The sequence below is a fragment of the Lygodium microphyllum genome, chromosome 1, assembly GCF_053477565.2.
Source record: "Lygodium microphyllum isolate KBCC chromosome 1, Lygodium_microphyllum_v1.1.10, whole genome shotgun sequence".
NCBI lineage: Eukaryota > Viridiplantae > Streptophyta > Polypodiopsida > Schizaeales > Lygodiaceae > Lygodium > Lygodium microphyllum.
In genome coordinates, this window is record NC_141135.1 from 111,751,788 (window position 1) to 111,779,681 (window position 27,894).

The window sequence follows — 27,894 nt, forward strand, 5'->3', positions numbered from 1 at the left end:
ATTTGAAGCATTACAAAGAAAGATGGGTTAGAAGTTAGGAAGTGTGGCCCTACTTTATATTACGAATATTCCGACTAGCCTGCCATTTCCCGCCAAGAAGCTCTGATTCTGAAGCACCCCCGCACTCGTATTCTCTTCTCGTCGTTTCGATACTTCAATGCATTGGTAATGCGTTGCCTGAGTGATGCACGGCGAGAGCGAAGGGTAGATCGAAGGCATTCAGCGAGGTAGGGGCCTTGGGCTCTTCGGGAGACGCAGAGCGCAAAATGGTGCGAGGGAAGAAGGACCTGGAGCTCGCAAAGGCTGGCTACAAGGATGCTGTGGACCGCGGCGACCGCGATGAGCAGGCACGGTGGGCGAACCAGGTCGGCCATGCCTGCAAGGAGCGTGGACAGTACGTCGAAGCGCTCAAATGGTTCCGAAAAGACTATGAAATCTCTACCAAGCGCATGGATGTTGATGCATCCCCGCCCGGTAACCTCATGCCTACCTGCCAATCCATTGGTGAAATCTATCTGCGGCTGAACGATTTTGAGCAAGCCCTCATCTACCAGGTATAAACTGCTGTTCCTCATAAACACTCCTCTTGTATGGCAAAGGTTTTGAAGCCTGCACCGACCACAAAGAGGGGATATGCCCCTGTTTCTGAAATTCTTGTCGCTCTCCTACTTTCAGCGAAAACATTTTCAACTTGCGGAAGAAACAGATAACCTTGTAGAGCAGCAGAGAGCAAGCACTCAGCTCGGTCGGACTTATGTTGAGATATACGAACAGAAGGATGATTTCTCTGCCCTTCGGAATGCAAAGGAATACTTGAAAGTGTCCATGGATCTTGCCAGGATTCTAAAAGATAATCCTCCAAGCAGGGATTCCCCGTCTTTTATCAAAGAGCTCGTGGATTCATACAATAACATGGGGCTATTGATGATGTTGACTGATGACCATAGACAGGCTGCTGAGTTTTTCCAGCAAGGTTTGCAGATATGCAACGAAGAGGAATTACGGGAAGATGATGATGCTCGTTCTCGAATTCATCATAATCTTGGGCGTTTGTATAGTGAAAGGCGGGAGTGGGAGAAAGCAAAACATCATACTCAGACTGACATAGCAATATGTCAGAGAATCCCGCACCCTCAGGGTGAGGCTAAAGGGTTCATCAATCTGGGTGAGATACATTTTAAATGCCATAGGTATGAAGATGCAAATCGATGTTTTGAAAGGGCTTTACAAGTCGCCCAATCTCTTGAAGATGAAGACGACCTTGTTGCAACTGCACAGAAGAACTTAGAAGTTGTATCCCAAGCCCAGGAGCAAATGATGAAGCTAACAGCAGGTGAGCAGCAGCTCAAGAAGCTGCAACGCAAGAATATGCATGAACTTGTACGGAATCCCAGCCATTGGGTAGAGGAATTCAAGCTTTTGAATGAGTTGATTGGTATGGCGGAGGAATTACAAGCATGGGAGAAGGTAATGAATGGAAGACCATGGACTATACTTTTTTTAGGTCTTTCCACTTCTTGTCATTGGTACTGCATGTTACAGTCCTTTCAAAGAATAAATGAAAGTCATTGGGGAGTAGTTTCTTTGAACATAGTATGAGATTTATTGGCTAATTATGGATCTCTAAGCCACTTTTTCCTTGGATTGGGTACATGCTGATTCCTTTCATATAATCCGATTCAATAATCTCAAAGCTTTTCGCAATTTCAAAAGCTACTAGTGAAAATTCCCAACAATCCTTATGAAAATCATTGGGAATATTTTTGATGAAATAGAATTTGATTAGAAACCATTGTTTATAGATGAATCTGAAACTCTACTCACCCCCGTAAATGTTGATTCTTGTTTTAGGCTTGTGAGGCATAGTTCATTGTAACAAGGTACTTGCACACTAATTACTTAAAAACGTAATAGAAAACGCATATTCATTGGTGCTAGTGCTCGTAATAACACTAAAAGGTTGTAGATGGAGAGAGTAGGCAGTGCTGGACAACACAAGCCATTAAAGCTGCGCAGAGACTGCAAGAATACAAGTTTGTATTGTCCATATCGGTAAGGTACTGGCACACCAATTATTTGTACACATAACATAGAGTGCACAAAGATTAGTGTTGCTGCTGCCAATAACACTAAAAGGCTGTAGATGAAGAGAGTCTGAAGTGCTTGACAACAGAAGCCATTGTAGTTGAGCACTGGCTGCAAGAATACAAGATTGCGGTTGACTGATAAAGGTCACCGGATGTGGAGGTGAAGCAGGTTAAAATATGCTTTTTAACCTGTTTAGGGCTATCAATTAGCAAACTCTATCTTTTGTACTTTTTCTTCATTGCACAAGGTGGACTTTTGGAGGTGGTTGGCCATGTGAAAACCTGCTGCTTCTATCACATGCCATTGCTAGCTCAACATGTTGTGTTGTGTTCTAGCTTTAGGGTCTTCTCTTGCTTGCTAGATTGGCAGTTAGACCTTGCCTTGTACCTAATGGTTTATGTTGAGCTCATCCACTGAACTGTCATTGATCCAAGCTCATGATGGCTATTGCATTGTGGCCTCAGATGACATCCCCTTGTACTATGCTTTGGTACATATGATATTGCTTATGCATGTACATTGTTTGCGTGTCTTTATGGATTTATCCTTCTGAAGATTAAGTTCTTAGTTGCATAGCCTCTTGATATGCCCAACGTAATGGCAATTTCTTAGTGCTGAATTGGGGCTCATGTAATTCCCGACATCTCTTTTTCCCAACTAGAGTACCACAATTGTCTTCAAAAATAAATTTTTTTAGAGCCACCAGTACCAAACATTCCGATTTGTCAACAGAAGCCCTTGCTAGTTGGATTTTTACACAAATTAAAACCCATTACAAGCAAATGTTTGGAGGTGATTTGGGGACATATGTGCTATGTATTGTCTTTATGGATGCGAGAGAATAACATACCAAATCCCGAAGTTTTGGAATATGTTTCTCTCTTTCAGCAAAATTGGAGATATGTTGCATGTTGTTCCATAGGGCATCAAATGTATAACGATCTCCACCAAACATCACTAGTCATCTATTTATGTGAATTTGAGACTCCTCAAAGGAAAAGGTACTAGATCTTTTCACATTTGATATGTTGTAATCATATATTTTAGGCATGTGTGGGGAGGGAGAAACAAGAGTGAGGGATGTCTTACAGGGAGCAGTTTTGAGCCTTATAGCCTGCTGTATATGCTTGGTCATTTCCTTAATACAAAAGGTGGGGCCTTGATTTTTCCAACCAGGCTAATGCCCCACTTTTGATGTACATATGTCCCTTGGTTAGTTGGCCAAGGAGTTGGGCCATAATGGATAGGATTCCTTTGAACCAAACAGGCTCAAGGATGTTCTATCAGTGCCAGCTCAATATTGGCAGTTGGTAAGTGCAGCGATAGTACATATGGTGGCAGTCACCATTGGTAGCTTGGGAGTTATGGGTTCTAGTGGCTATGTACGATTTGTTGTTTAGACCTTGGACTAGGAGCCATGCTTGGGAATACTAGCTGTGGTTCTAACTTGCTATTGCCACCCTAAAACTACTGGCACTTGCTTGCTTGACAGCGTTTTTGGCTGAGTTGTCTGCATGACATCCTAGTTTTTGTAACCAATGCTTGGTTGGAAGTAGGAAATCTAAAGTATAACAATTGGCATGACAGACCTTTGAAGTTGTGTCATCAAAGCAAGTCAAGAATGTAGGTACTAGAGTCACAACATTGGGCTTGCAAAAAGGTAAGGAAAATGCAAATATATAGTTTATAATGCTAAAATGCAAAAGATAAACAGCAACAAAGAATGGCACTATAATTTACCAAAAATGAACACCCAATGGTAGAAAGAACCCTTGTCTGTGAGACATAGTAGTGCCTGGTGTTAGAGTTCTTATTTTGGGCTTTTTGCCAGGTTGCCCATCCTTAGGTGCCTAGTCAAGATCTTGCTTGGATCCTCTCATGTGGCTTCTCGTGTAGTCTCACACTACCTTTCCAGCACTAGATTGATGTTTGGCGTTCAGCTTCCTCCTCCCTCTCCCCCTATCACTGCTTTTCTTGGTTGCCTTCAACTTCATGTTTCCGAGTCCAATCTCTAGGATTTTAGATTAAAATGTTAGCGTCTATGCATGCCTTCAAAGTTCATCATTTTTCTTTTGAAGAGCGTGCTCTAAAAACTGTATTTAAAAGCGCAATATTTTACGATTTTTGATTCAAATTTATTTGTGCACAATGTCGCTGGTGGTATTGACCACAAAGAACTCTTGACCAAAATCTTGAAGGACGTGTTCAAACTTCAAAAGCAGCCTAGGGAGTCCCTTAAGGAAGCATGCTCTTAACTCATGTCTCATTTTGTTGAAAGGATTTATGTAAGTCCAAGCTATATTAAGCGTTTCCAAAGTTTATTCTAGTCACAAGGTATGCTATGGAGGGTGAGTCCCCTTGAATGGTTTGTTCCTAATAAATCGTAACGATAGACTCTAGCAAATACAAACTGACTTTTGCTATTCAGCACAGCATGAGGCTTTTAATCACATGTAATTTTGATGTCAAACATAGATCGAGTCTTCCTTGCATGTGCAGCATCTCAGGCTTGCAAAGAGACTAAAATGGGTAGTTAAAGAGATGGGAGACATGGAAAAGCTTGGCGATGCATTGGAGACTGTTGGTGAATCCTATTATAATCTAAGAAATTATCCAAAGGCAAAAAAGTGGCATTTGAAGAGCTGGGATCTTTGTAAGCGGATTGGTCACCTTGAAGTAAGTATCCATTCGCACTTGTTTTGTATTCTAGCTTTTGATGGGTCTGGTTATTTTGTTTGTATTGTTTGCATTTGAGATTTGTCTATTAGCAGATGAATTTCAAATTGTATCTATTGGGCATTTCATCTGCTTCTAGTTATTTTAGTTCTACTTGGTTTGGTGCTTAATGTGGTTATTATAAACTGCCCACTTGCTGGTGCACATGAATGCATTTGCTCATGATGCAATGCTAAAGATAGATTCATGCCTTTATACTACATTATTTACGGGGTTGGTCTTGTGAATGTAAACATATGCTCATGTTCAGCTTGGGGAATAACTTTGACTTTTGCCAAATGCTTTCCAGGGTCAGTCAGTTGCAATGATTAACTATGGGAATGCCCTCGACTGTACAGGAGATTGGGAAGAAGCTTTGAAGGCTTATAGAACTGCCTATGAGTATGTTTTGCTTTCTACATCTAGATTCTTTAATTTTGAGATGGACTCTAGTTGATTGCTAGTAGCATGAGATTTTGAGAAAGTCACAGGTATGTCAAAATACTAAATAGCAGCACAAACATCATGAATAGAAAAAGTCAAACAGATTTCGATAAGATGCAAAGCAGCTCTGCCTTGTGCAAATTTATATGGTTTAAGTACTTTTCTGTGAGGTTTGGAGGGACATGGAGGGATGCCAGAAAGAGAAGGAAGAACAGGAAACACCGTATTAGATAAAATGGAACCTTTGTGCATCTTTGACAAGTTAAATGGTTTCTCTGTCCAAAATAGTTCACAAGCGATGGGGAAATTTCATGTCCTGTTACGGTACAAAAATAGTCAAAAAACATGTTCAGAGCTATGACTTCCAGCTGCCTCTCAGTCAAAGAAAGGTCCCTAGTAGAAAAAGCTCATAATTTTTGGGACTTCTGGATTAAATTTTAAACCTTGAGTATAAGTATCATGGTGGAACTGGTAATCTTCTTTTCATTTTGTGGTATATCTATATAATTCTCCATTAATCACAGAGTCTAGTTGTTGTGACCCACTGGAAACTAGGTCTGTGAGAATGGAAACCATGTTATTCCAGTTTGAATGGAGGATTTAACTTCAGTCAAACTTTAAGTAAACACGTGCACAGCTCAGAATTGAATGAAAGGGCAGTTCCTTTTCAAGTCATAATAGCCAAGATTGAGTTTGCAGTGCTGTCATTTTGCTGTGGCATGCGGATCCTTGCAGTCTTATGGGTGCTCTGTTCACAGAAAGTTTGTGCATCCTGTGTGCCATTTTGCTTAGCATTACTGTATGCTGGGTGACAGCCTTCTTTTCGATTTTCTGAGGCTGCATTTTGGGTTTGTGTCTCTTTTGCCATTGTGAAGGTATAACTTTCTGTATACATAGCATGCTTTGTATCACCTAAACACTCGTTTTTAAAATCTCCTGTAAATGACAGAGCCACCTAAGCACCTGAATACAAATCAATATTTCAGCACGTCGCCAAATACATCTTTCGTTATCACTGTGTGTCTTCTCCCTTTTGTTGCTGTCAGACCAATAGAGATGTATTAGCACAATAAGCTACTTTTTTGTAGTGTCTGAACTGTAGACCCCTAATGCAACAACTAGTAGGCAGTTTACTTCTAGGCTTCTAGCTTAGCAGGAGAGGGACCAGCATGGTGGATTATAATAGTTGAGAACAAATGTCTAAGTCTTAATCCGCTTGCCCCATTGGTGTCACCTTAGATGATGCATACCTTGCCTTCATGATTGCTAGATGCCCCCTTGCTCGTTACAACCCGTCTGAGATGCCTTGTCACCCTTGCTATCATTTTACTCGATAGATACCACATTTCTTCTTAGTAGAGGTATACCACCATGTCATGGAGTTAGATTTTGCTGCGCCCCTAGGTATTCTTTCTTGAGCTAAAAACTGCATTACAAACTGATTAGCTCTTTAATATAGGCCCAAAGAATGTCTGTGTCCCATAAGCCAAAACCTAAGTGGGGAGGATCCACATCTACAAATAGGAGACTGCCCTTCCACTCAGTCTTTTATCCATCGTAAGTTCTCCTCCATCAGCTGGTGCCCACTTCTCCACTGCTGTCTACACCCCTTTGTGGCGGATACCTCGGTTTCTAGTGGTGACCAGCCCTTCTGCAGCACCGGTGGTCAGTCAGCAACCATTAGGGCCTTGCATTTGCAGCTGGTGGCAGTTTCTAGCCTGTCCACACTATCAGCCGGCCATCGCCATCAGCATTTGAGCCCCTAGAGACTTGCATTTGCTGCAGCCAGCACTTTCTCAGTCCGTGTTTGCAGTCATCAGCTGATGCCAGCCTTCTAGGAGTAGTTTGACATCTGCATTTGCTGTCTACAGCTGTCGCTATCATCCTCTTGACTTTTCTCAGGTTGCTGCCCATTGTTCCGAGCTGCCATTACCATGTTTAGCCTGATCCAATCAGGCACTTCTTGTCTCCCTTGAGGATAGACTTGATGTGTCCCCTTTTCTTTTTGAGTTGCCATGTCCATTGAGTGTGCATCTAGAAACAAATGAATCCACTTTATCTTAGAGACCCTTTGGTCCAATTGATCCAAGAGCTTTTCTTTGGTTTAGATATGGGAGATATTGATTGTAGTCCTACGCCTTCATATCTATTGATTCTTGTAGGGCATGCTCTAGCTTGTATTCTCTCTTTTGGTGCACATTTCTACTCTTACTTTCCTACATCTCTGTGTGCCTATCTTTTGGTAGTGGGAAAATATAAAAATCCAACACACCACCAATAAACACCTTTTTATTGAAGTTGAGATATGTATGTTTTACAGTCTTATGTGGTATTTTTTGCTTGTCTCTTCAGGTTGGTGTTAACCCCCACAAGATCTACCAATTTGATTGTAGCGAAGACTTCGATCGTTCAACTCTTCTTATCTTGGTTGCTTTCCCTTGGTGAGGCTTCACACTCTGGACCAATATGGAGTCTTCTCCTCCTAAGGCCGAGTTTTGGCCTTTCTTGAGGTGACCTTGGAGGCCATTCATTTCATAGGTTTTCAACCGGGCATGCATCTCACTCTCCTTCTTGGGGTGCTTCTCCTTTTTCCCATTGACATCGATATCTTGGGGAGAGAGGGGGTGCTTATTTCTCCTTTCATTGTTTGGTGGAGAGGGGGCATATTTTTCTCTTGGTGCTTACAAGATCTTGGTCATTCCTAACTTTGTTTCGTCATTTGCTTGCATCTCGATGAACATGATTATAAAAGGGTGCTTGAGACAAGTGAATAATTTTCCTACGAGAGCACTATCCAAGTGGCATTGTTACATAGCATTTTACTTGAGCGTGCTGCAATGCCCTTTGCATCAATCCATGCATCTGTATTTTGTTCTCGTAAACATGCATCTTTGCGTATTCAGATGCATGTTTATCCCTTTTTGGTCAGGAAGTGGCTCACTTGGATCCATCATCTTCATGGTAGGTCTCACATGGCAGTCTCCTATGGGAATATTTATGGTAATGTTCGCTTTGTAGTAGCATCCCACGAATGTCCTTTGTATTTTCTTCATCATCAACACTCGTGGGTTATTGGGATAGCTTTCTATTTTGTGATGTTGTGCATATTTATTCCTTTTTGGTCAAGGAGTAGTTGACATGGGTCCACCATCTTCGTGATAGCTCACATGGCAATCTTCAATGGCAATTTTTATGGTAGTGTTCACTCTATGGCAGCTTCCCACATATACCCTCCATATTTTCTTCATCACTGACACCCATGGTTGATTGGGATAGCTTTTGTTTTTTGATGTTGGATATGACTATTCCTTTATTTTCCCCTAGGGGCACAAATACTTGAAAGGACAAAAATAAACCCCCTAAATAAAGGAAGATAAATTTCAAGGTGGTTCTAGTTTCATTGCCTTTGTAGGTCTTCATAGGCCATTGGGTAGTTGATGAGCACCTTTTGTTCAATGTCTTGGTCTCTCTAGGGTGATCCTTTGGACTCTCTAGGTAAGATTATCATTGCCTCTGTAGTGTTGATAGGCCATTGGGCAGCCAATGAGTATGCTTTGTTCGATGGCCAATTTTGAGCCTTGAGCTAAAAAATGCATTACACACCTAATAAGCTCTTTAATACAATCCCAAAACATAATTATTACCGAACTTTCTAGGGAGTGTCTGTGTTTCATAAGCCAAGCTCTAATTGGAAAGGATTTGTCATAGAAGTGGATGCAGTGATTATAGCAACATGGAACAGGTGGAACGGGGCCTTGGAATGTGCGAATGCTGTTTTCTAATGGTTCAGGATGGGAAATGCATTCCAATCGGTTGGATATTCCACAATGTTTCAACGTTGGAACCTTGGTTGCATTCCATTTGCAGACGATCCATATAGCACGATCCGTCTAGTTCGGATGGACGTGTATGAACTGTACAATTTTTGTTCCTTTTTTTGTTTAAGTTGGTGTTTAAAGAAAAGTTGTTTTTTGCTCTATCCTTTTTCTCTTTCTCCTCATTGATCTCTACATATACCTTACTTATCACCTCCTCTTCTATCTCTCTCTTACAAGCTCCTCTACTTTTCTCTTTCCTCCATCCACTTGTCTCTAGACTCTACCTCTACATCCTCTTCCTCTTGCGTCTCATCCCCTATAGCTCTATTTCTATTTCCTCTTTCTTTACCTCTTCTTTCCCTTCCCTTGCCTCTGCTTATATCTCTATATTTTTTACTCCTCTTAAAATGGCTAAGCCTCTTCATGAAGCCTTTCCATTATACACAGCTCACTTTAAGTCTTAGCCTTAAGTTTCTTTTTGTATCTACTATCTACTACTTTTTGTACTTGCCACTTGGCACTTGTGATTTGCTATATCGTGATCCATGAACCACGATCCATCATTGCAATTAGCTTGTTTTAAAAATCCATTGTACATGTCTTCAATCTTGTAAATAAAATTGGATCTTGGAAATTACTTGTGGCTAGAGTCTTGGATTTACATTTTGTCTCAACCGCTCGTCATGTTTATGACTTGTTGAAAATTGAAGCAAAGACATTTGTGGTTTGTAGTATTGGATGGATAGTACCTTGTGATACTCTATCTCATGGGTAGCCACTCTCATGTTAAAACAAGTAATATTTACTTGCCTAACACTTAAATTTTTATATTTTTTTAATGATCGTACAAAACACTAGATTTTATCTAAGATTTTTTTGTGTATGTTTTGTATTGTACTAAGTCCACGGATCAGATGGATCGTACATGACTACCTTGGTTGGAAAGTTCCATTTTGGGAATGTGTTTCAACCTTTTTTTTGGGTGGATTTGAGGGGGCAGCTTTGTTTTCGTAATTTTTTCTTTTTGAGGAGAGGGGGTGTTTTGTGGGTGGAGTATGATGTATAATGTATCTTTTTGATAGTTTATTGAGTACTCATTGGTAAGTGCTCAATACATTAGTCCAGACTCTATCTTCGAATTTCAGCTTGAGTTATGACTCATAAGTTTGGAGTCTTGACTCTCAATTTTATATTTGTATGTACTATTGGCCTTGCCACTTGGGCATTTTCTCTTTCAGGATGCTTTGATATGCTACTCAGCCTTCAAACATTTATAAATTATGGCTCTTGAGTCTTTAAAGTTCAATCATTAGAGTTTTAGCTTTTCTTGGTTGTGCAGTGTGCTCAAGTCTTATTTGTAGCATTGATTGGTCTTAATATATCTTGCACCATTCGTGAAATATGATGTTTAAAGTGTGCTTTAGAGTGTCTTTGAACACTTGTGAAGTTGTTTAATGCATAGTTATTTAAAAAATGTTAAATTTTATCTATTTTTTAATTTCATGTTCCCCCCTTCCTAGAATGGGCCTCCCTTGTTCCAACCACGTTTCTTGTTCCCGTTCCTTGTTCCATGTGGCTATGGCAGTGATGGAAGCGTGGAAAACTGCTATGATAGATTGCTGAAGACAAGGGGAAAAGAAAAGAGAAACACTACAAAAGAAAAGAACATTGCACAAAGAACTTAGAAGCAAAGAGGTGCTTGGGAAATGGAATCCATATAACAATATATGAGATAGTATAGAACCAATGTGAGCCACCGGTTGTGAAGGCATTGGCATGGTCTCCCTCTCTCCACCGAAACTTGTCAGATGATGAATGTTGATACAATGTGGAGGAGGGAGTGGCCATAGGCCGAATCTAAGCCACAAATCTTATGGTCATCAAGGTCTTGCATTTGCAGTTGGCTGCAGCTTCCAGCACTGTCAGCCAGCCATTGCCATCAGCATTTGAACCCCCAAACTTGTGTTTGTTGCAGCCAATACTTTCCTAGTCTGCATTACAGTCATAAGCTGATGCCAGCATTCCAGGAGAAGTTTGATAGCTATAGTTGCTGTGTACAGCTGTCATCATCATCCTCTTGACTCTTCTCAGCCTGCTGCCCACTGTTTTGAGCTGCCATTGTTGTGTTCAATTTGATTCAAACACATAGAACTGCGTATGCAGCTGCTGGTCACATCTGGAGGCTGCAGGATATTTTCAGAGTATGATACTCCCTCACTCATCTCTTTGCCCCGGTCCTTCAGAGACATGGGAGTTTTGATGTTTTGTATTCACTCTGCATAGTACGACACTCTTTAGCTCATCTGTTGCCTTGGCCCTTTAGAGACATGAGATTCGAGGTTTTGTATTCACTTTGCATAGTGTATTTATTGCATTGAGCATCATATTCATTCATATTCATTCTCTAGTGCTCTCACCATCTTTCAGTTACTCTTCACCTTGATGTTCTTCATACACTTGTATTTATCTTTGATGCTTGAGTATTTCTTTACACCCTCACCATCGAGCTTGTCGACTCCCTCCACCTTGAAGTGCAGATACCTAATGGCCACCTTGTGGTATTGTGCCTTAAAATAGTTGGTGTGATGATGAGTGTTATGAGACTAAGGCACACCTCACCTAGGAGGAGCTTGTGTTACCCACTCACTCTTTTTGATCATTTCGCTTGCTAGAAAAAACAAACATATCTCATGTATGGAGCAAGAGATATACTTCTTGTCCTTCGCTCAAGATTGCAAGGAGGGTTGGAGTGTGTTGCAGGATCCCAGTTCCCCCACAACCATTACCTCCCCTCAGGGCATTCTTATGCATCTTGCCTATATGAGGTATTGGACCAACAACATCATCCATCTTCCCTCCGAAAAGAAAAATCTCAACCCTTACTACTAGAAGGTAGGAGATTGCAAGATCATGATGGTTTGGTTGCCAAGCACTTATCCTATGTACGAGACTTATCGGTACCACTCTTGGTACATGTTCAACTGCATTCTATGTGAGGACTTGCTTGCTCATTGGTTGAACAACACCATGTATTTGGAAAGCTTGGAATCCCATGGAGCGAGGGCAAAGTTGTAGAAGCCAACTCTTTATTGGGCTTTTCAATCCAATCTATAAATGTCTTTTTAGTTACTAATCCTACATCTTCCAAGAAAAACTCTTCTCTCAAAGCTTTCTTAAAAGCTGCCCAATCAACATCTCTTCTATGTAACTCATCAATCCGATCATGCAATGCATGCATGACCAAACGAGAAAAATACCGATTTTATGCATACTGTGGTATCTCATGAAATAATATATTTTCTTCATACAACTGGATGAAGGCCGAAACATTTTGACCTTCAAATTGCTTCAATTTTTGTCCCTCTACTACTTGCAATGCAAGCATAGCTAAGGAATCAATTCTTTTTGCTTTCTGTCAAGTTTGCATCTGTTGTTGTAACAACAATTGTTGTTGTTATTGTTGCAATAACAAAGCAATCATTTGTTGTAAAGCATCATCACTACTTGAATCTATAGAATCCCCCATCTTTACACATTTGTTGCCGGCTTTCATGCCGGGTTCATCACTGTCGGAGCGTTTGGGGTCAAAAGTCTACCACGGGAGTAAGAGACAGTAGGGTAAAGGAAGATTCAGGGAGAGGAGTAGACGGAAGAGAAGGGGTTTAAAGAAATAGAAGATGCGGAAGAATACTCATAGAGGTGAATCCTATCAATTTATTTTTGCATCCTGAGAAGATAAATCTCTTGTAGACAAAAAACGTGCATAAAACAATAGCTTTCTCTCTGTTACTCAGACCGCCAATCTAATGTTTTCATTGGCTCCAAAAGGGGGGTAAAATACTACGATACCTGGTCAGAAATTTTCCAGATCACTCATTCTTCTCCTAGTTTGGAGTGCTGTTTGCTACCTGTAAATTGCGATTGTGCGTCGTGCGATTTCGATCCTTCTGTTTGCATAAAATCCCCTAAAAATGATTGAAAGCCACTTGCTTTTTCTTACATGTCATCCTATTCTAGAAGTTGTCTACATTTTTGGATTTTACAAGAAATAATATCTAAAATATAAAAAATAGGCTAAATTTATCCAAAAATCTAGTATTTTTGAACCATCCACATTATGGACACTAACACTAATGACTAATATGGCGTTGACTCTCTAGATCAATAAGAAAGCCGAATGATGATGCACTCTAGAGTTTTTCGCAATGTGTTCGCGTAGTGGCACGACAACGCTAAACACATTTCACAAGATTGGAACATTCCTAGCTTGTTGTGCCAGAGAGAGAGAGAGAGAGAGAGAGAGAGAGAGAGAGAGAGAGAGAGAGAGAGTTGGTAGTTTGGTTGAGAGAGAGGGGAAGGAGAGAGAGAGTGTAGAGTTGGAGCTTGGTAGAGAAGCAACTTGCACGGCGATAGTTGTGCACTACAGACCAAGTGGATGTGTAGAGATGAAACGAAAAACGACAACTTTCGGATACTCAGATAAGTGTCACTCTACGTGTTGGAATGGTCCATTCTTGACATGGATTGGGCAGTTTGGGATGTCTCACTCACTCACTTGCTCACGCTCAAAACCTTTAGTTGATACTCTCATAGCAAGGTTGAGTAGGCTGCCTTCATATTACATAGCCTCTCTCGCTCTTGTGAGTTGTGTGCCTCGGCTATCATCATAAAAAATGATTGGTGTTTGTTTCTCCCAAGACCAAACTAGATGCAATGTACTCAAAGATTGGTCATGGTGGGATGAAGTGAATGCTAAGTGCCTTGCTTGTGGTGGAGGAGCCCATCGATCCATGTGCAAGCTATGTCCTTACGGACGCATAAGTGGAGTTGCGTGCTCATTTCTTGGGAGAAGAAGAAAAAGAGATGTGCTTTTATATACGATTGACGCTTGAGAAGAGGCGAGAGTTTGATTTGTGTGCAATAGATTAAGATGCCTTGGCGCAATCAAGGCGATGTGTGATTGTTGATCCCACCATATGCATTCCTCCATGAGTAGCATTAGTTGCACCCTCTCCGAGATCGGTTGTAGCTACACCCTCTTCCCCTAAGTCTAGAGTATATTGGAGATCAGGGCATCTACTTTTGATGTATCTTGCGTACGACAATAGAATACCCTTGAGGCTTTGTAGTACCCGTAGAAGAAGGAGATCAATGTTGTTGTTGCTCGCTTTCTCTATGTGGATCATATTGCCTTTCATATTGCGAGGTAAAATATTAGAAATATTAAATGTTTGTTGTTTATCTATTGATGGAATAAATTTCAATGATAAATTATGATTTTGATATTTGAAGTTTGTATTTAATATTGCATGTGTGATCATTGATGAATCATGATATGCATTGTGTTCAATAATCAATTAGGTTGGAGTTCTTCAAGGGAATGTTGAAGAAGGTTGCTGAAAATAGCCCTACTTACACACCACCATCATCAGAGCACTTGCGTACTATTCTCTTGGAGAGGGAGAGATGCAAGGTTGAGCAAATTGTAGAGGATACGAAGATGCTTTGGGCACACCATGGTGACACTATTCCTAGATGGATGGAGTGACAGTTGTAGGAGATCTATTCATGGGCTAGCATATTCTTGTGGTAAGATGTACTTTGTTTCACTCATGATACTTTAGGCATAGGCAAGGTTGCCGATGTACTTGCCCATGTGTGTATAGACAACATTGAGATGGTTGGGCCATAGAATGTTGTGGCATTTATGGCAAATAGTGAGCCAACAAATAAAGCAATTGGTGCCATAGTTGAGAGCTACTATCCTCGGATTACAATTTGTTTTCGTATTGCTCACAATTTAGATAGTCTTCTCAAGCTTTCATGGGTTGAGCCGATGGTCACAAAAAGTGTTGAGATGGTGACCTTTGTGCTCAAACCATTAATATATTCGCCATGAATTTTCAAAGAAGTCTAAAAAGATTCTCCTCAAGTACTTAGACACTTGCTTTGCTTACAACTTCTTGATGTTGCATTGCCTGAGGGAGAACAATGGTGCATTGGGACATGTATTCATCAGTGATGAGTTCAGGGGCTTCCCTTTGGCTTCTACTTTTGTAGGGATGCCATGCATAGACAAAACTGAGGACATGGGATTTTGGGATGAGGTGAAGAAGATTGATGCCATGGTTCAACTTGCTATATACTTATTACTCCTTCTAAATGTGATGTAGCCATGTATTGGCAAGGTCTATGAGGCTATGGACAAGATGATTGAGCACCTAGAGGAGTTGGTGCCAGATGAAGATCAATATGATGAGATTTGCACCTTATGTGTGACATGTTGAGATGCCTATGTGTCTCTTTTGTATTCAACAATATACATGTTAGACCTAGAGTTTCAGGGTCGTGGGCATGAGAATGATATGGAGGTTAGTGATCTGGAGGTGCATCTTGGAAGGCATGGTTTTTAATATTGAGATGAGGCACATGGTGAAGGACTAGTTTGCACTCTATAGGAATTTCCATGGTTCATATGGTTGTGGTAATGCAAAGGTGGATAGGTTCACTAGAGGTGGTTCTATGTGGTGGGAGGATTATGGATATGATGGCCACAAGCTTTAGTGCCTAGTAGTATGCATTTTGAGCGAGGTTGTTAGCTCCTCTTGTTTGGAGCAATTGTGAGCTACAACCACATTGTGTCCAAGAAAAGGAGCAACCTTGGTATGCAAAAGGCTAGTGATATTGTCTTTGTCATTGCAAACTTACATATACTTTGCAATAGTATGACTACGAAGGCTAATCCCTTTATTGAGTGGGAGATGAAGTAGGAGGAGGAGCATTCGATATGGCAGGTCCCACACCTAGAAGAGACTGAGGAGGCAACACAAGAGGTAGCAAATGAAAGCATTAGTGACATGGTAGATGAGTCTTGAGATTATAGAGGCTAGGACTTGAGCCTTGAGGATGTTGTCATGCCACATGGATATCTATGTATAATGTATGACATATATTTTTGATGTACTAGAGACTAGAGTCTAGTTACTAGTATGATGAATCTTTTTGATAGTTTATTGAGTACTCACTATGAAGATATGCTAGGGTTTGCACTGAGGAAACACATGCATGACCAAGATTGAAACACAAAGACTTAGATAGAGACAAGCAAAACTCAAATTTTGAACACATAACTTAAAACTCAAACACAAAAGACAAACACAAAGAGAAGAAACTTTGAAGTGAATGAATATTGTAAATGAATGTAGGAGTGTATAGAATGCCCAAGGGTAGAGCAATGGAATGTCGGAGAGTGACGTCCACTAGAGATGGGTCCCAAGTGCTATGACCACCAGTTGAAGTATAGAAGATGAAGAAAACATCAAACGTTGCTCACCAAGCAATCAAAAGGCAAAGGCGGTAGCAGGGATGATGCCAAGAGTAGAGGGTAGCAACAGGAAGCTGTGAATGTAGCAATAGAGCTGTTGCTTGGAGGAGGAAGATAACAACCAATTGTTGCCTGCAAGGGAGAGGGCCAAACACAAGCTTGAGAAGGTCGCTTGGAGGAGTGGAGGGCTGCCACCTAACGCTTGGGATTATAGAGTCTAAATGCAAGCAGTAGGAGGACTTGGCAATGACAAGGATGTCAAATGCAACCAAATGTGTTGAACTAGACAGTGGGCAGCAGCAATGGATGAAGATGCTAGGCACTAGAGGAGCTATAGAAGGGGTGACAAGAGTCGTGAAGGGTAGACCACCATGTGGGTGAAGGTTGATGGCTGAAATCTGCACAAAAAGAATAAGGCTGAATGGTGGGCAACTTGTCTATTTATAGATGTTAGGGTTTTGGGGGACTGTTGAAACTCTCTTGAACCTTGTACCAAATTTGTGTTTTTTATTAATTAAGCGTGTTTTGGGGGCTGTTTAAAGATGCTATTGAGTGGTCCCCCAAAACCTTAATTTTTGGGGCACCCTTCAACATCTCTAAATAAACATGTTGCCCATCATTCAACCTCATTCTTTTTGTGCAAACTTCAACCATTAGCCTTTACCCATGTGGCAGTCTATCCTTCATGATTGCTACTTCTTCCGTAGCTCCTTCAATGCTTGGTGTCTTTAGCCATTTTGTTGCCGCCCATTGTGTCCCACACTTGGTTGTGTTTGGCATCCTTGTCATCACTAGCCCCTCTTGTTGCTTACATTTGGGCTCTACAATCCTAGGCGTCAGGTGGCAGCCCTTCACTCCTCCAGGCAACCTTCTGGAGCTTGTGTTTGGCCCTCCTCTTTGCAAGTGATGTTGGTTGTGGTCTTTCTTCTCCAAGCGTAGGTCTATTGCTGTGTTTACAGCTTCTTATTGTTGTCCTCTGCTCTAGTCATCATCCTTGTAGTCGCCCTTGTCTTTTGACTGCCTGATGATCAACATTTGGTATTTTCCTCATCTTTTGTACTTCGACTAGTGGTCACATCACTTGGGATCTGTCTCCGTTGGATGTCACTCTCTAACACTTCATTGCAGTGGATGCCCAAAACCCTAATTTTGGACTAGTGGTCCTAGAAGATGCGGTGGATGCCCAAGGAATGGATGTGTAAAGTCCAATAGGTGAGCCTCTAGCAAACCAATCAACTAAGCCTTTAGTAGTGAAGGATATAAGTTGTTGAGGTTGTCTGCGTGCCACATGTCTAGTAGCCAGTGGAAAAGACGGAGCAGATTGTGTAGTGGCGGGAGGTGTAGCCCCACTACCAGTTGGAGTGGAGACAGTCATAGTAGTCTGTTGTTGTTTTCTAGGTGGAAGACTTTGGGCCTTGGTATGATACTCCTCATCCACATGACATGACCTCTAGCAGTGTGTGCAAAACCTATTTTTCTTAGGAATTTAGTGTTGGAGAGTGACCTCCATTAGAGACGGATCCCAAGTGCTGTAACCACTAGTCGGAGTGCGGAAGATGAGGAAAACACCAAACATTGATCACTTGGTAGTCGGAAGACAGAGGTGATAGCAGGGATGATGCTAGGAGTAGAGGGCGGTAGTAGGAAGGTGTAAATGCAGCAATAGAGTTAGAGGAGCAAGGCCACAACCAACCTTCACCTACAAAGGGGAGTGTTGAGAAACCACTTCTTCAGTTTACACACTTCATTTAGGGTTTCACACTAATAGCTTGAAAAAGGGTCGGTGTCCACATTTTGGTCACTTTTTTAGTGGGCGCCCACACAATGGTGTGCCACCCTAGGCAGCTTATGTCTATAAATAGGCAGTCACTTCATTCATTACTACCTCTCTCTCTGCAGTCATTCTTGGGTCATCATTGCCACTTCCCTTCTCTTCCCAGCCCCTTTCACTACCCTCACACCCCTTCAAGAGGACATTGCAGTTTGTGGCTTGTGGTTGCCTTTACCCTTTCTCTTTTGCTTCAAGTGCCCTGTTTCATCATTAGGCCTTGCGTTTGGAGCATCTTTCACCTGGCGTCATCATTGTTTGCTTGACGTCAGCACCCTTTTCCATCAGGCTCCACCTTCACCTTCGTTTTTCAACGTGGAGATATTCTCCTTGCTTGGCCTCAACATCTTTGGCTTGGCGTCAGCATCCTAGCCTCTAGCGATAGTCTACATCACCAAGCGTTAGTGATTTCATCACTTGTCTATCACAGGGGCTGCCGAAATTTGCGTTTTGGCTGCATGGCTTCTCCTCCATCACCTGGCGTCACTCGCCTATCATAGGGGCTGTTGGGACTTGCGCGTTTCTGCAGCTTGACTCCTCATCCATCACCCGGTATCACTCATCTATCATAGGGGCTGTTGGGACTTGCGGTTTTGCAGCCTGGCTCCTCCTTCATCGCTTGGCATCACTTGCCTGTCACACAGAGGCTGTTGGGACTTGCGTTTTTGCAGCCCGGCTCATCCTCCATCATTTGATATCATCATTATCCACTTGGCATTAGCATCTGGGCTGCTCTCTCTATGTTTGATAGCTTTGACACTCTGGGCTATGCGTTTTGTTTCTAGGTCACTCCTTGGCATCAGAGGATTGCGGTTTGCTCCCTCGACAGTTGGTGATCATCTTTCACATCTCCGACAGCATTAGAGGACTTGTGTTCGCTCCCTTGATAGTTGTCCACCACCTTCTAGTGATTATTTCGATAGCCCACTGCTCGGAGAATTGCGTTTTACTCCCTTCACTGTGCAGATTTCCCATATGTGTTGTTGCTTGATTCAAACATGACAATGTAGTTATCTTTTGAGCTTTGGCTTTGGTATGTCATTTTTTCTTCTCATAGCATGATTCATTGCATCATTAAGCGTTTTCTTCTTGCGCTTTTGAGTTTCTCTTCTCTCTGTGTTTGCCTTACACACTTTGTGTGTCTCTTTGCAAACCCTATTGTCTCTTTGCATTGTCACTTATTTTGACATGGTATCAAAGCATACCTCTTATTTTGACATGGTATCAGAGTGCAGGAGCTAAGAGAGCTAAAGACCTTGTTCATTGGAGAAGGCAAAGATAGGTTGCAGGTTCGGCATCATCTATTGATTTCCTCCATTTTTGTTGCATCACCAAGAGATAGAGATATCCTTCTCTTCCTCTTCCACCCACCCACCCTTTTACAGATTGACACTCTGCAGATATGACTTTTGCATAGGTAGATGGACAGACTTTTGGGTGCTCCTCTTCCGGCGTCATCGGAACCCTCTGCTTTCCAACATGCATCTTTCCTCCCTATCCTGTTGGAGTATATGCGTCTACTCCCAGGCACTCGTTGTGTCACCTCTCCCTTCTGGGCCATAGAGTTTATTTTGCACCGGCTTTCAGATTTTTATGCTCAAGGCAATAAGATGCATCTAATGCATACGAAGCCCTTTCGAGCCATAGGAGAATCGATTGGTACCACGGTCTCCTCCTGACTGTTGCAATGTGCTATGGAGGTCGCTTCTACTTTTTCTAGGGTTTTAGGAATGCCACCTCAACAACCCGCGGTTTTGTAGTCTGCTTCCCCAAGAGATAGCGATTGTTGGCTACCGTCCCCTTGGCAGTCCACTCCGAGAGAGAGTGTGATTGTTTGACACCTTCCATTACTTCCGTTTCATAGTTCGCTCCATTGAGAGACAGTAACTGTTGATCACCCTTGGCTTTGAATGAGCCTCACCTTTTCCCACCCTCAACTACTCAGGTTCGAAAGGCCACCTTTGGGAGTTCTTTGATATCTATGATACCCTAGATACATTCTTCGGCACGATCGGCGGCACTTGCTTCGTCATTAGATGATTCGGAGTTCATGATCCATGAGTTTTAAGATTCCCTCTCTCTCATATAGGGGGATTCAGAGGGGGACTATACTCTGTTGCTCTCAAAGGGGGCTTCTACTTGTTCAGCTTTAGAGAGGGCTCTTGCACCTCCACCCTTAGGGGGGGCACCTCCTCATCATGAAGTTCGTCACCCACCATTTACTCTTTTGAAATGGTTGTCCTCGGACAACCATTTCTCCTATTGATACCTATGATCTTCAAAGACCACCTTGATCAGGGCCTTGGAGGTTTTTGGTGACGAGGCCTTCGAATTCCTTCCAGCATGGAGTTACAGAGCTAGTGGCTTCTCTCCCGAGGTGGAGTCAAGTTTTACAGTTCATCTCATCTACTGTTCCTTACTATAGGTTACCTTTCAAGTGGCAATCTTGGATCTTCGGGATCCTCTACATCTTTTTCGTATCTCTCTTCGCTCCTCTTTCTTCATTCCTTTTTGGGTTTGAGAGGGGGTGTTGAGAAACCACTTCTTCAGTTTACACATTTCATTTAGGGTTTCACACTAATAGCTCAAAAAAGGGCTGGTGTCCACATTTTGGCCACTTTTTTAGCGGCCGCCTACACAATGGTGTGTCACTCTAGACAGCTTATGTGTATAAATAGCCAGTCACTTCATTCATTACTACCTCTCTCTCTTCTGCCATTCTTGACCACCTTCTTTGGTCACCTCTCTTCTGCCATTCTTGACCACCTTCTTTGGTCACCACCACCACCACTTCCCTTCTCTCACCAGCCCCTTCCACTACCTTTACGCCCCTTTAGGAGGACATTGCAATTCGTGGCTTGTGGTTGCCTTCACCCTTCCTCTTTTGCTTCAGGTGCCCTGTTCATCATCAGGCTCTGCGTTTGGAGCATCTTTCACTTGGCGTCACTATCGTCTGCTTGGTGTTAGCACCCTTTTCCATCAAGCTTCACCTTCACTTGCGTTTTTCAATGTGGAGATCTTCTTGCTTGGAGTGGAGGGTTGCCACTTGATGCTTGGGATTGTAAAGTCGAAACGCAAGTAGCAAGAGGGGCTGGCAATGATGGGGATGCCGAATGCAGCCAAGTGTGGTGCACTAGATAGTGGGCGGCTTCAATGGATGAAGATGCCAAGCATTGGAGGAGTTGTGGAAGGAGTGGTAGCAGTTGTGAAGGGTAGACTACCACGTGGGTGAAGGCTGATGGCTGAAATCTGCACAAAAAGAACGTGGAGGATGCCCCAAAAAATTAGGGTTTTGGGGGACCACTAGAACTCTCTTGAATTGTGCACCAAATTTGCGTTTTTCATTAATTAAGTGTGTTTTGGGGCTGTTTGAAGATGCTAATAATCCGTAACGTATGTTTTAGCTCAACGTTCACGGCTCTGTACATTAGTTTGTATTCAATTTGAGTTGTGAGTCACGACTCATGAGTCTTGATTGTTGACTTTATTTTTGTATGCATTGTTGCTAGTTAACTGGCTTTGAAGCTTGCGGCTGGCCACTTGGGCCTTACCTCTTTCATGATGCTTTGATATGCTACTCAGCCTTTAAAGTTGAAACATTTATAATTGTGGCTTTGGAGACTCTTAAGTTTGATCATTAGAGTTTTAACTTTTTCTTGGTTGTTTGCACTTTGTATTCAAGTGTTGTTTGACTTTTGCAACATCAATTGGCCTTACTATATGTTGCACCATTCATGCAATTATCAATATGATGTTTGAAGTGTGCTTTTGGAGTGTCTTTGAATACTTGTGAAGTTGTTTGGTGCAGAATTATTTAAAAAATTCTAAATTGTCTATTTTTCAATTTCCTGTTTCCCTCCATTCCCAGAATGGGGCCTCCCCGTTCCAATCGCGCTCCTGTCCCCCCTGTTCCTAGAGTGGTGGCCCCCTGTCCCAATTATGTTCCCCGCTCCCTGATTCATGTGGCTTTGTTTATTTGTATTATTGGTATATATTGCACATTGTAGGACAAATGTTCTTAAATCCCCTATAAATAGGGCATGTATGGGCATATCTCAACCCCTATTCATTCCTCAGCAGATCAGCCAGGACAGTGCAGACATCTCAAGCCCTGATTGGCATCATTGACTTGACTTTGCTCACCTTAATCCCAATCCTACAGACACGGAATCTGAGGCTCTCTCCATTGTATCAGCATTCAGCACGATAATTTGTTACTTCATTATTCTTTTGTGTTTCTTTGTCACAGAGTTTGCCACACACCCCATGTTCCTCCCTGAAAGCCCTACTGTTTTCTGAGACCCTAGCTTGTCCAAAACAGAAAATGTATCAGCTGGTTAGGTACAAAAACACAGGCGTCTTTATATCCAGACAAGAACATAAGTTGGTCAGTATATGCTGCATGGAGTGTACATCAATGCTTTTAACATTTTGTTTCTATTATTACTGCAAGGATAAATTCTTGACATAATAAGCTAGTTTAGCATGAAATCTATTTTGCTTAGACTGATATCTTTGTTGTGGCAGAACAGCAAAATCTCAGGGGAAAACAAAGATGCTGTCACAACAGATCAGTGCACTGGAAAACATGCAGTATTGTTATTTTGTAAGGCTTGAACAAACTGACAATGCAAAGTAAGACTCTTTAACCAATCTAGGGGGGTTTTTCCTGATAGCTACATGACTAGTGTTGGAAGAATGACATATGAAAGACAAAGAATGGTTTCACTACTTTGTGTACCGAAAAACTGTGTTGTAAACTAACATTGCAGGTTTTCGTTTTGGCTCGATCCAGAAATACTCAGGCAAAGATCAAATGGTTAAAAGAACTGAGAGACAATCAAGATACTTGCTCTGGAGAAGGTGAACACTGTTCTGAAACAGACAACGAGTCAGAAGTAGATTTGACACAATTGAAAGATGGTGGGAAAAAGGTGTGCTCCAAGCAAGTGACACCTTCCAACATTGAACCTGACTTGAGTGATGATGACACTCTTGCTTCTATGCTTCCACTAAAGCATTTGCATAAAACAAAGAAACCTAGAACAAAAGTTGGACTTCCAAAAAGCTCACAAAAGTTAGATAGTGTGTCACAAAATGATGCCGATAATCAAAACAAGACTGAAAGGCAAGATCGCAGTGTATTTGCATTGCCTCGAAAACGACCTCGTGTTGTGCTTTTGGATGACGATGAGGCTCAAGATGAACTGGAACCGACTGATGTTTCTAAATCTCAACAATGCCGGGTTGAAGGTGAAGGACCATTTTTGTCTACAGAAGCTACCAAACCACAGACAATTTCAGATAATGGGGTAGCGTCCAATGAACATCTGAAAGACATAAGGCAACCAAGGTGTGGAACAGTAGATCACGAGCGTTCTTTTGATATTGAATTGTCCTCTTTTCCTTCATCCACTGCTCAAAATCAGGTACCAGAAGTGGGATCACCTGAAAGTGATCAAAGAATGTAAAGAAATCATCCATAGAAGATCTACTGTTCCTCCCTATTTTCAACTCTGAACTCTGAACATGGCAACTGGAACAAGCTTTGAACAAGGCTAATGCCATGTTTCTCTTTCAAGCAGGCTTCTAAATTCCTCCTGGTGGATGTTGCTGGTCAATCTATCAAGGTGGAGATACTGATGGAAAACAAGGATCAACCTGTGTTGAAAACCGTTGATTGCTTAATGCAGGAGATTGTACGTGCCTATTGTTGCAGCAATCCTGCAGGTTTGTTCAACGCTGGCCGCCCCCCAATTGCGCGCCCCCCCCTCCCCCCCCAAAAAAAACCATAAAGATTAGGTCGCTCTTAAGAGAATGGATTAGTATTATAGCTAACAGCACAGAATCCCAGATTTTTTTTTGAGGATTTGGCCATATAACTAGCATTTGCAGAGAACAATATGTTTGACTTGAAGCCTTACAGGATCAAGGCCCTTGCTACGACATCTTGTTTTGAGGGGCAGAGTTCTGCAACCATTAGAGACTATTGATAGCCTGTTAGCCAACATTCATGATTCAGGCCACTTGGAAGCCACAGTTGATTGTAAGCTATTACTTCTGATAAAATTTAGATACTGTCAAGACAAGCATGCTTCTCTATAAGTGCTTATGTAAAATCACACATTAAAACTATAAATGTTTCTGAAGGTTGGATTCCCATGCGATTAGTCGAGCGGTATGAATTTTTTTGTGTGCAATATCATCAGACTCTTACCCCAAAACTTGTTGACAAAATGAAAGATAGCAAGGTATTTCAGTCTGATGAATTTTCCAGATTCCTAATCCTTAGCCAAATTGTTTTTCTGGTGTTGCTGATTTTCATGAATATAGCAGGCTCAGGAGGGCATGATTTCTGCTTCTGGCTGTGATTTAGATGATATGTCTGCATGGCCGTTGTTAATGGCATTGAATGAGAGTGGACCCTTTTCACATCTGGATCTATCCCACAATTCAATAGGTCAACTGTCAAACCATCATTCTATCCACCCCTTGTTAAAGTTGGTTTGCTGTCAGAAACTGACGTATCATCTGTCCCATCACAGGAAGTCGATCTATGCAAAAGATCCAGCAGCTTATTGCAGCAAGCAATCAACTAAATCTTGGCCTTGTTCTGGACCTTCATGACAACCACCTTGGAGCAGCATCACTTGGATCAGTAGGTCTAGTGCTGGTTTTTTAATAATTTTAATATAGATTTATCAGCAGTTGCCAACAATCAACAATTTCTTTCCAATGTGCCAAAGCCAGGGATGATTAAAATAGGGTTTATTTTTGCAGATTTGTGAATGTCCAGTTACCTTGTCTAGACTTGAAGTTTTAAACCTCTCTGGCAATGAACTCACTGATGCGGCAGCAAGGTATCTAACTGCATTGCTTCAAAAGTCTCAAGGTAAGTGAGATGGTTTGTCATCAATAATACAGTGTGCATGTGGAAGGCGACATTTTTTACATCTTTAGCTAACATTGTCTTTTAATCAAGTGAAAGTTTTCATGTAGCTCTGGAGGTCTTAAAGTTAGAGAATTGTGGCCTTACCTCTCGAACAGTCCTTAAGATATCATCTGCTCTGACAGCTGATTGTTCGTTGGTCAAGTTATCAATTGGTAAATCTTTAATGAGAATCAGATTTTGGTTTTGGTGTTTTTATTAAAGCAACTGTCAGCTTGTCATTGGTTTTAATGTTGGCTGGGCCCTGGGTTGAGGTTCTCTCCTTGTTTACCTGTTTCCTGTTCAGGGAGAAACAACCCCATATCAGGCATGGCCATAATGGGATTGCTTGAGAAAGTGTCAAGTTTGAGCAGGTATACATTTCAGTTGTGTAAGTACAACTTGCAAGCAGTTGCCGTTGCATTTAAGTTTCATTGCCGATTTTGATATCCCAAATGTTCCCAGTAGATTCCTTCTTTGTCAAAGTCTAGGATAATCAAACAAACAAGGGTTGTCTCAGAATCCCTTCATGCTGTCCATCCTAATACATGTTAGTGGTGCAGCTTCTCGGAACTTGATCTGACAGGTATCTTGCTTGACAAACCTGGAGTAGAAGGCATTGCTTCGCTTCTGAAATCTTCTCATAGCATCTCAGGACTCATGCTTGGGGAAACTTCCATTCAAAACGTGATACATAACACCCTCTATTCAAGCTAGGCCATATTTTGGCATATTAATATGACATCTATAAAAGTTATGTTTGTACCAACGTGTTTGATTTGCATGCAGGAAGGACTTGTTGAGCTGAGTGATGCAATTGGAATACACTCTAGAATGGTTGTAAAGCTTGACCTCTCTTTCTGTGGATTCAATGTTGATGCTGTTGAGAAATTTCTTGGGCAAGTTCACATGCTCAAAAGTCTTTCGTACCTGAACCTCAGTGGTAATAAGCTTGGCGAGAAGGTAACATCCAGTTTTTTCTTGCTTCATGTAATTGATGACAAGGAGTCTCTTATTTTTGCTCATATGTTTGCAGCTTCTGTACTATGTTAAAGCTATATTACTATACCACATGTATACGTCTTTATGCATTGGCTCCGTCAAGATTGGTTGCATGGCATTGTGAAATGCAATTTGTATACTGCTTCTATCTGTCATCTTATCTCAGGATCCAACCAAGATGATGGTCTGATGAGAAAGATTATAAGCTAAATATCTCAATACTGTTCTGTGAATTTCCACTTAGATGTAGTCCCAAGCTACAGATTTGACTACTCTGTGCTGGTTCTGGCACTTGGATTCATAGCAAAAGTCAGATGTGCTGAGGACTAGGTTTTTGGATAGTGCAACTCACTATCTCGTTAATTACTATCCTTCATTCGCATGGATGTGTGGCCTTTGGACAGGGTGCAGAGCTAGTGGCATCGGCGCTTTTGTGTTTGGAGTGCAGATTGAAAACTCTTCTCTTGAAGCAATGTCATTTGGGATTGAAAGGCATCCTTCTCTTATTGAAAACCTTACAAGGTGTGAACTTGCTGTTTTTTCCATTGAATCATCTTATGGTGGATGGTGAGTAACCGAGTTGTTTTGATCCAGGAAACAATGGTTTACAGCATTTGATTCTTAGTGGGAACAGTTGTGGAAGCAAAGATGTATCGGCTGTAGTACCCTTTTGTGACCTAATTGAATATCCAGCTAGACAAAACCAAAGCATTACGCTGCCCTCCAAAGCTAGCAGTGGAATGGGAAAATATAACCCTTCGCCTGATTCTCATGATGCTGCTGTTAACCAGATTGAAGATGAAAAGGCCTTTCCATTAGAAGCCAGCCCAAAACATGTAAATAATGTTCACAAGGACAAGTATATAGATGAAACAGAAGTCATCTCAAGCTCCAATTTGAATAAAGGGATGAAAACTGGTGTGGCCTATGACAGCGAGGATGATACAGATGTAGAACAATCCTCAAACAAGCACCTAGATGGGGATTGCATAAGCTCGTCTAAGCATTTGCAGGAACCTGTGTTGGCCATTGAACTAAACAGTAGTACAAATGATATGAAGCTGCTTCTAATGGACAGCAATGCAGAAAGCTTGCTTGATGAGATTGCTTGTGCTCTGACTCAGGTCGAGGGCCTCAGGTTTTTAGATCTCAGTGGGAATGGATTGAGCCCTCCCTGTATTCAAAAACTGTTCTCAGGCTGGTCAGCTCCTTGTAGGTGGGCTAGTCAGCCGAAGAGTCATGTTGTCGATGAGGTAGTTCACTTCACTTTGGGCAATGTAAGCTGCTGTGGCAAGAAGCCTTGTTGTGAGGTGAGCTGATCTGCATGCTCGCTTGTGTACACTTGTAATTGGCAGCTGGTGATGACCCAGCTACAACATTGGGGTCAGAAAGTTACATGTACAAATAGTGTGGATAACCACAAGAGAATGGGTTCTTTGCCATTCTCATATAGTCAGTCCTTCCGATTCTTGTCTTTCATATCAGGTGAGTCTGAAGTTCTCGCATCCGGTTCACATGGCATTGGATTTAGGGCAAAGAACAGTCAAGATATGAGGTTAAATCTGGTCAGGTCGAAAAGATAATTACAAGCAACCTCATAAATGACGGGCAAAAGCAACAAATTGTAAGCAGAGCTTTCCACAAGGATATAAAACAAGCCTTAGTAGCTCAAATGGACACTAAAACAGAGTAGATGTTAAGATATGGAAACAAGAAAATGAGTGTAATTAACAATGGGTTAGGCAAT

The 27,894-nt window shown here is 41.8% G+C and overlaps 1 protein-coding gene across 2 annotated transcripts; it reads left to right on the forward strand.

Moving 5' to 3' along the window:
* On the forward strand, positions 1-27,819 carry TSK (tetratricopeptide repeat (TPR)-containing protein). 2 transcript variants are annotated; one of them, XM_087680714.1, is made up of 18 exons: positions 1-554; positions 676-1,467; positions 4,588-4,764; positions 5,114-5,205; positions 22,745-22,852; positions 23,013-23,646; positions 23,803-23,947; positions 24,144-24,263; positions 24,368-24,468; positions 24,551-24,677; positions 24,763-24,875; positions 24,998-25,109; positions 25,217-25,321; positions 25,453-25,519; positions 25,709-25,832; positions 25,935-26,108; positions 26,552-26,669; positions 26,742-27,819. In XM_087680714.1, the coding sequence occupies exons 1-18, from the start codon at positions 267-269 to the stop codon at positions 27,464-27,466; spliced, it is 4,122 nt and encodes a 1,373-aa protein (XP_087536840.1). In that variant the 5' UTR covers positions 1-266; the 3' UTR covers positions 27,467-27,819. The 2 variants fall into 2 exon arrangements, with proteins under 2 accessions (XP_087536840.1, XP_087536843.1); XM_087680717.1 differs by having other exon boundaries at positions 2-554; positions 24,554-24,677.
* The last annotated feature ends 75 nt before the right edge of the window (positions 27,820-27,894 follow it).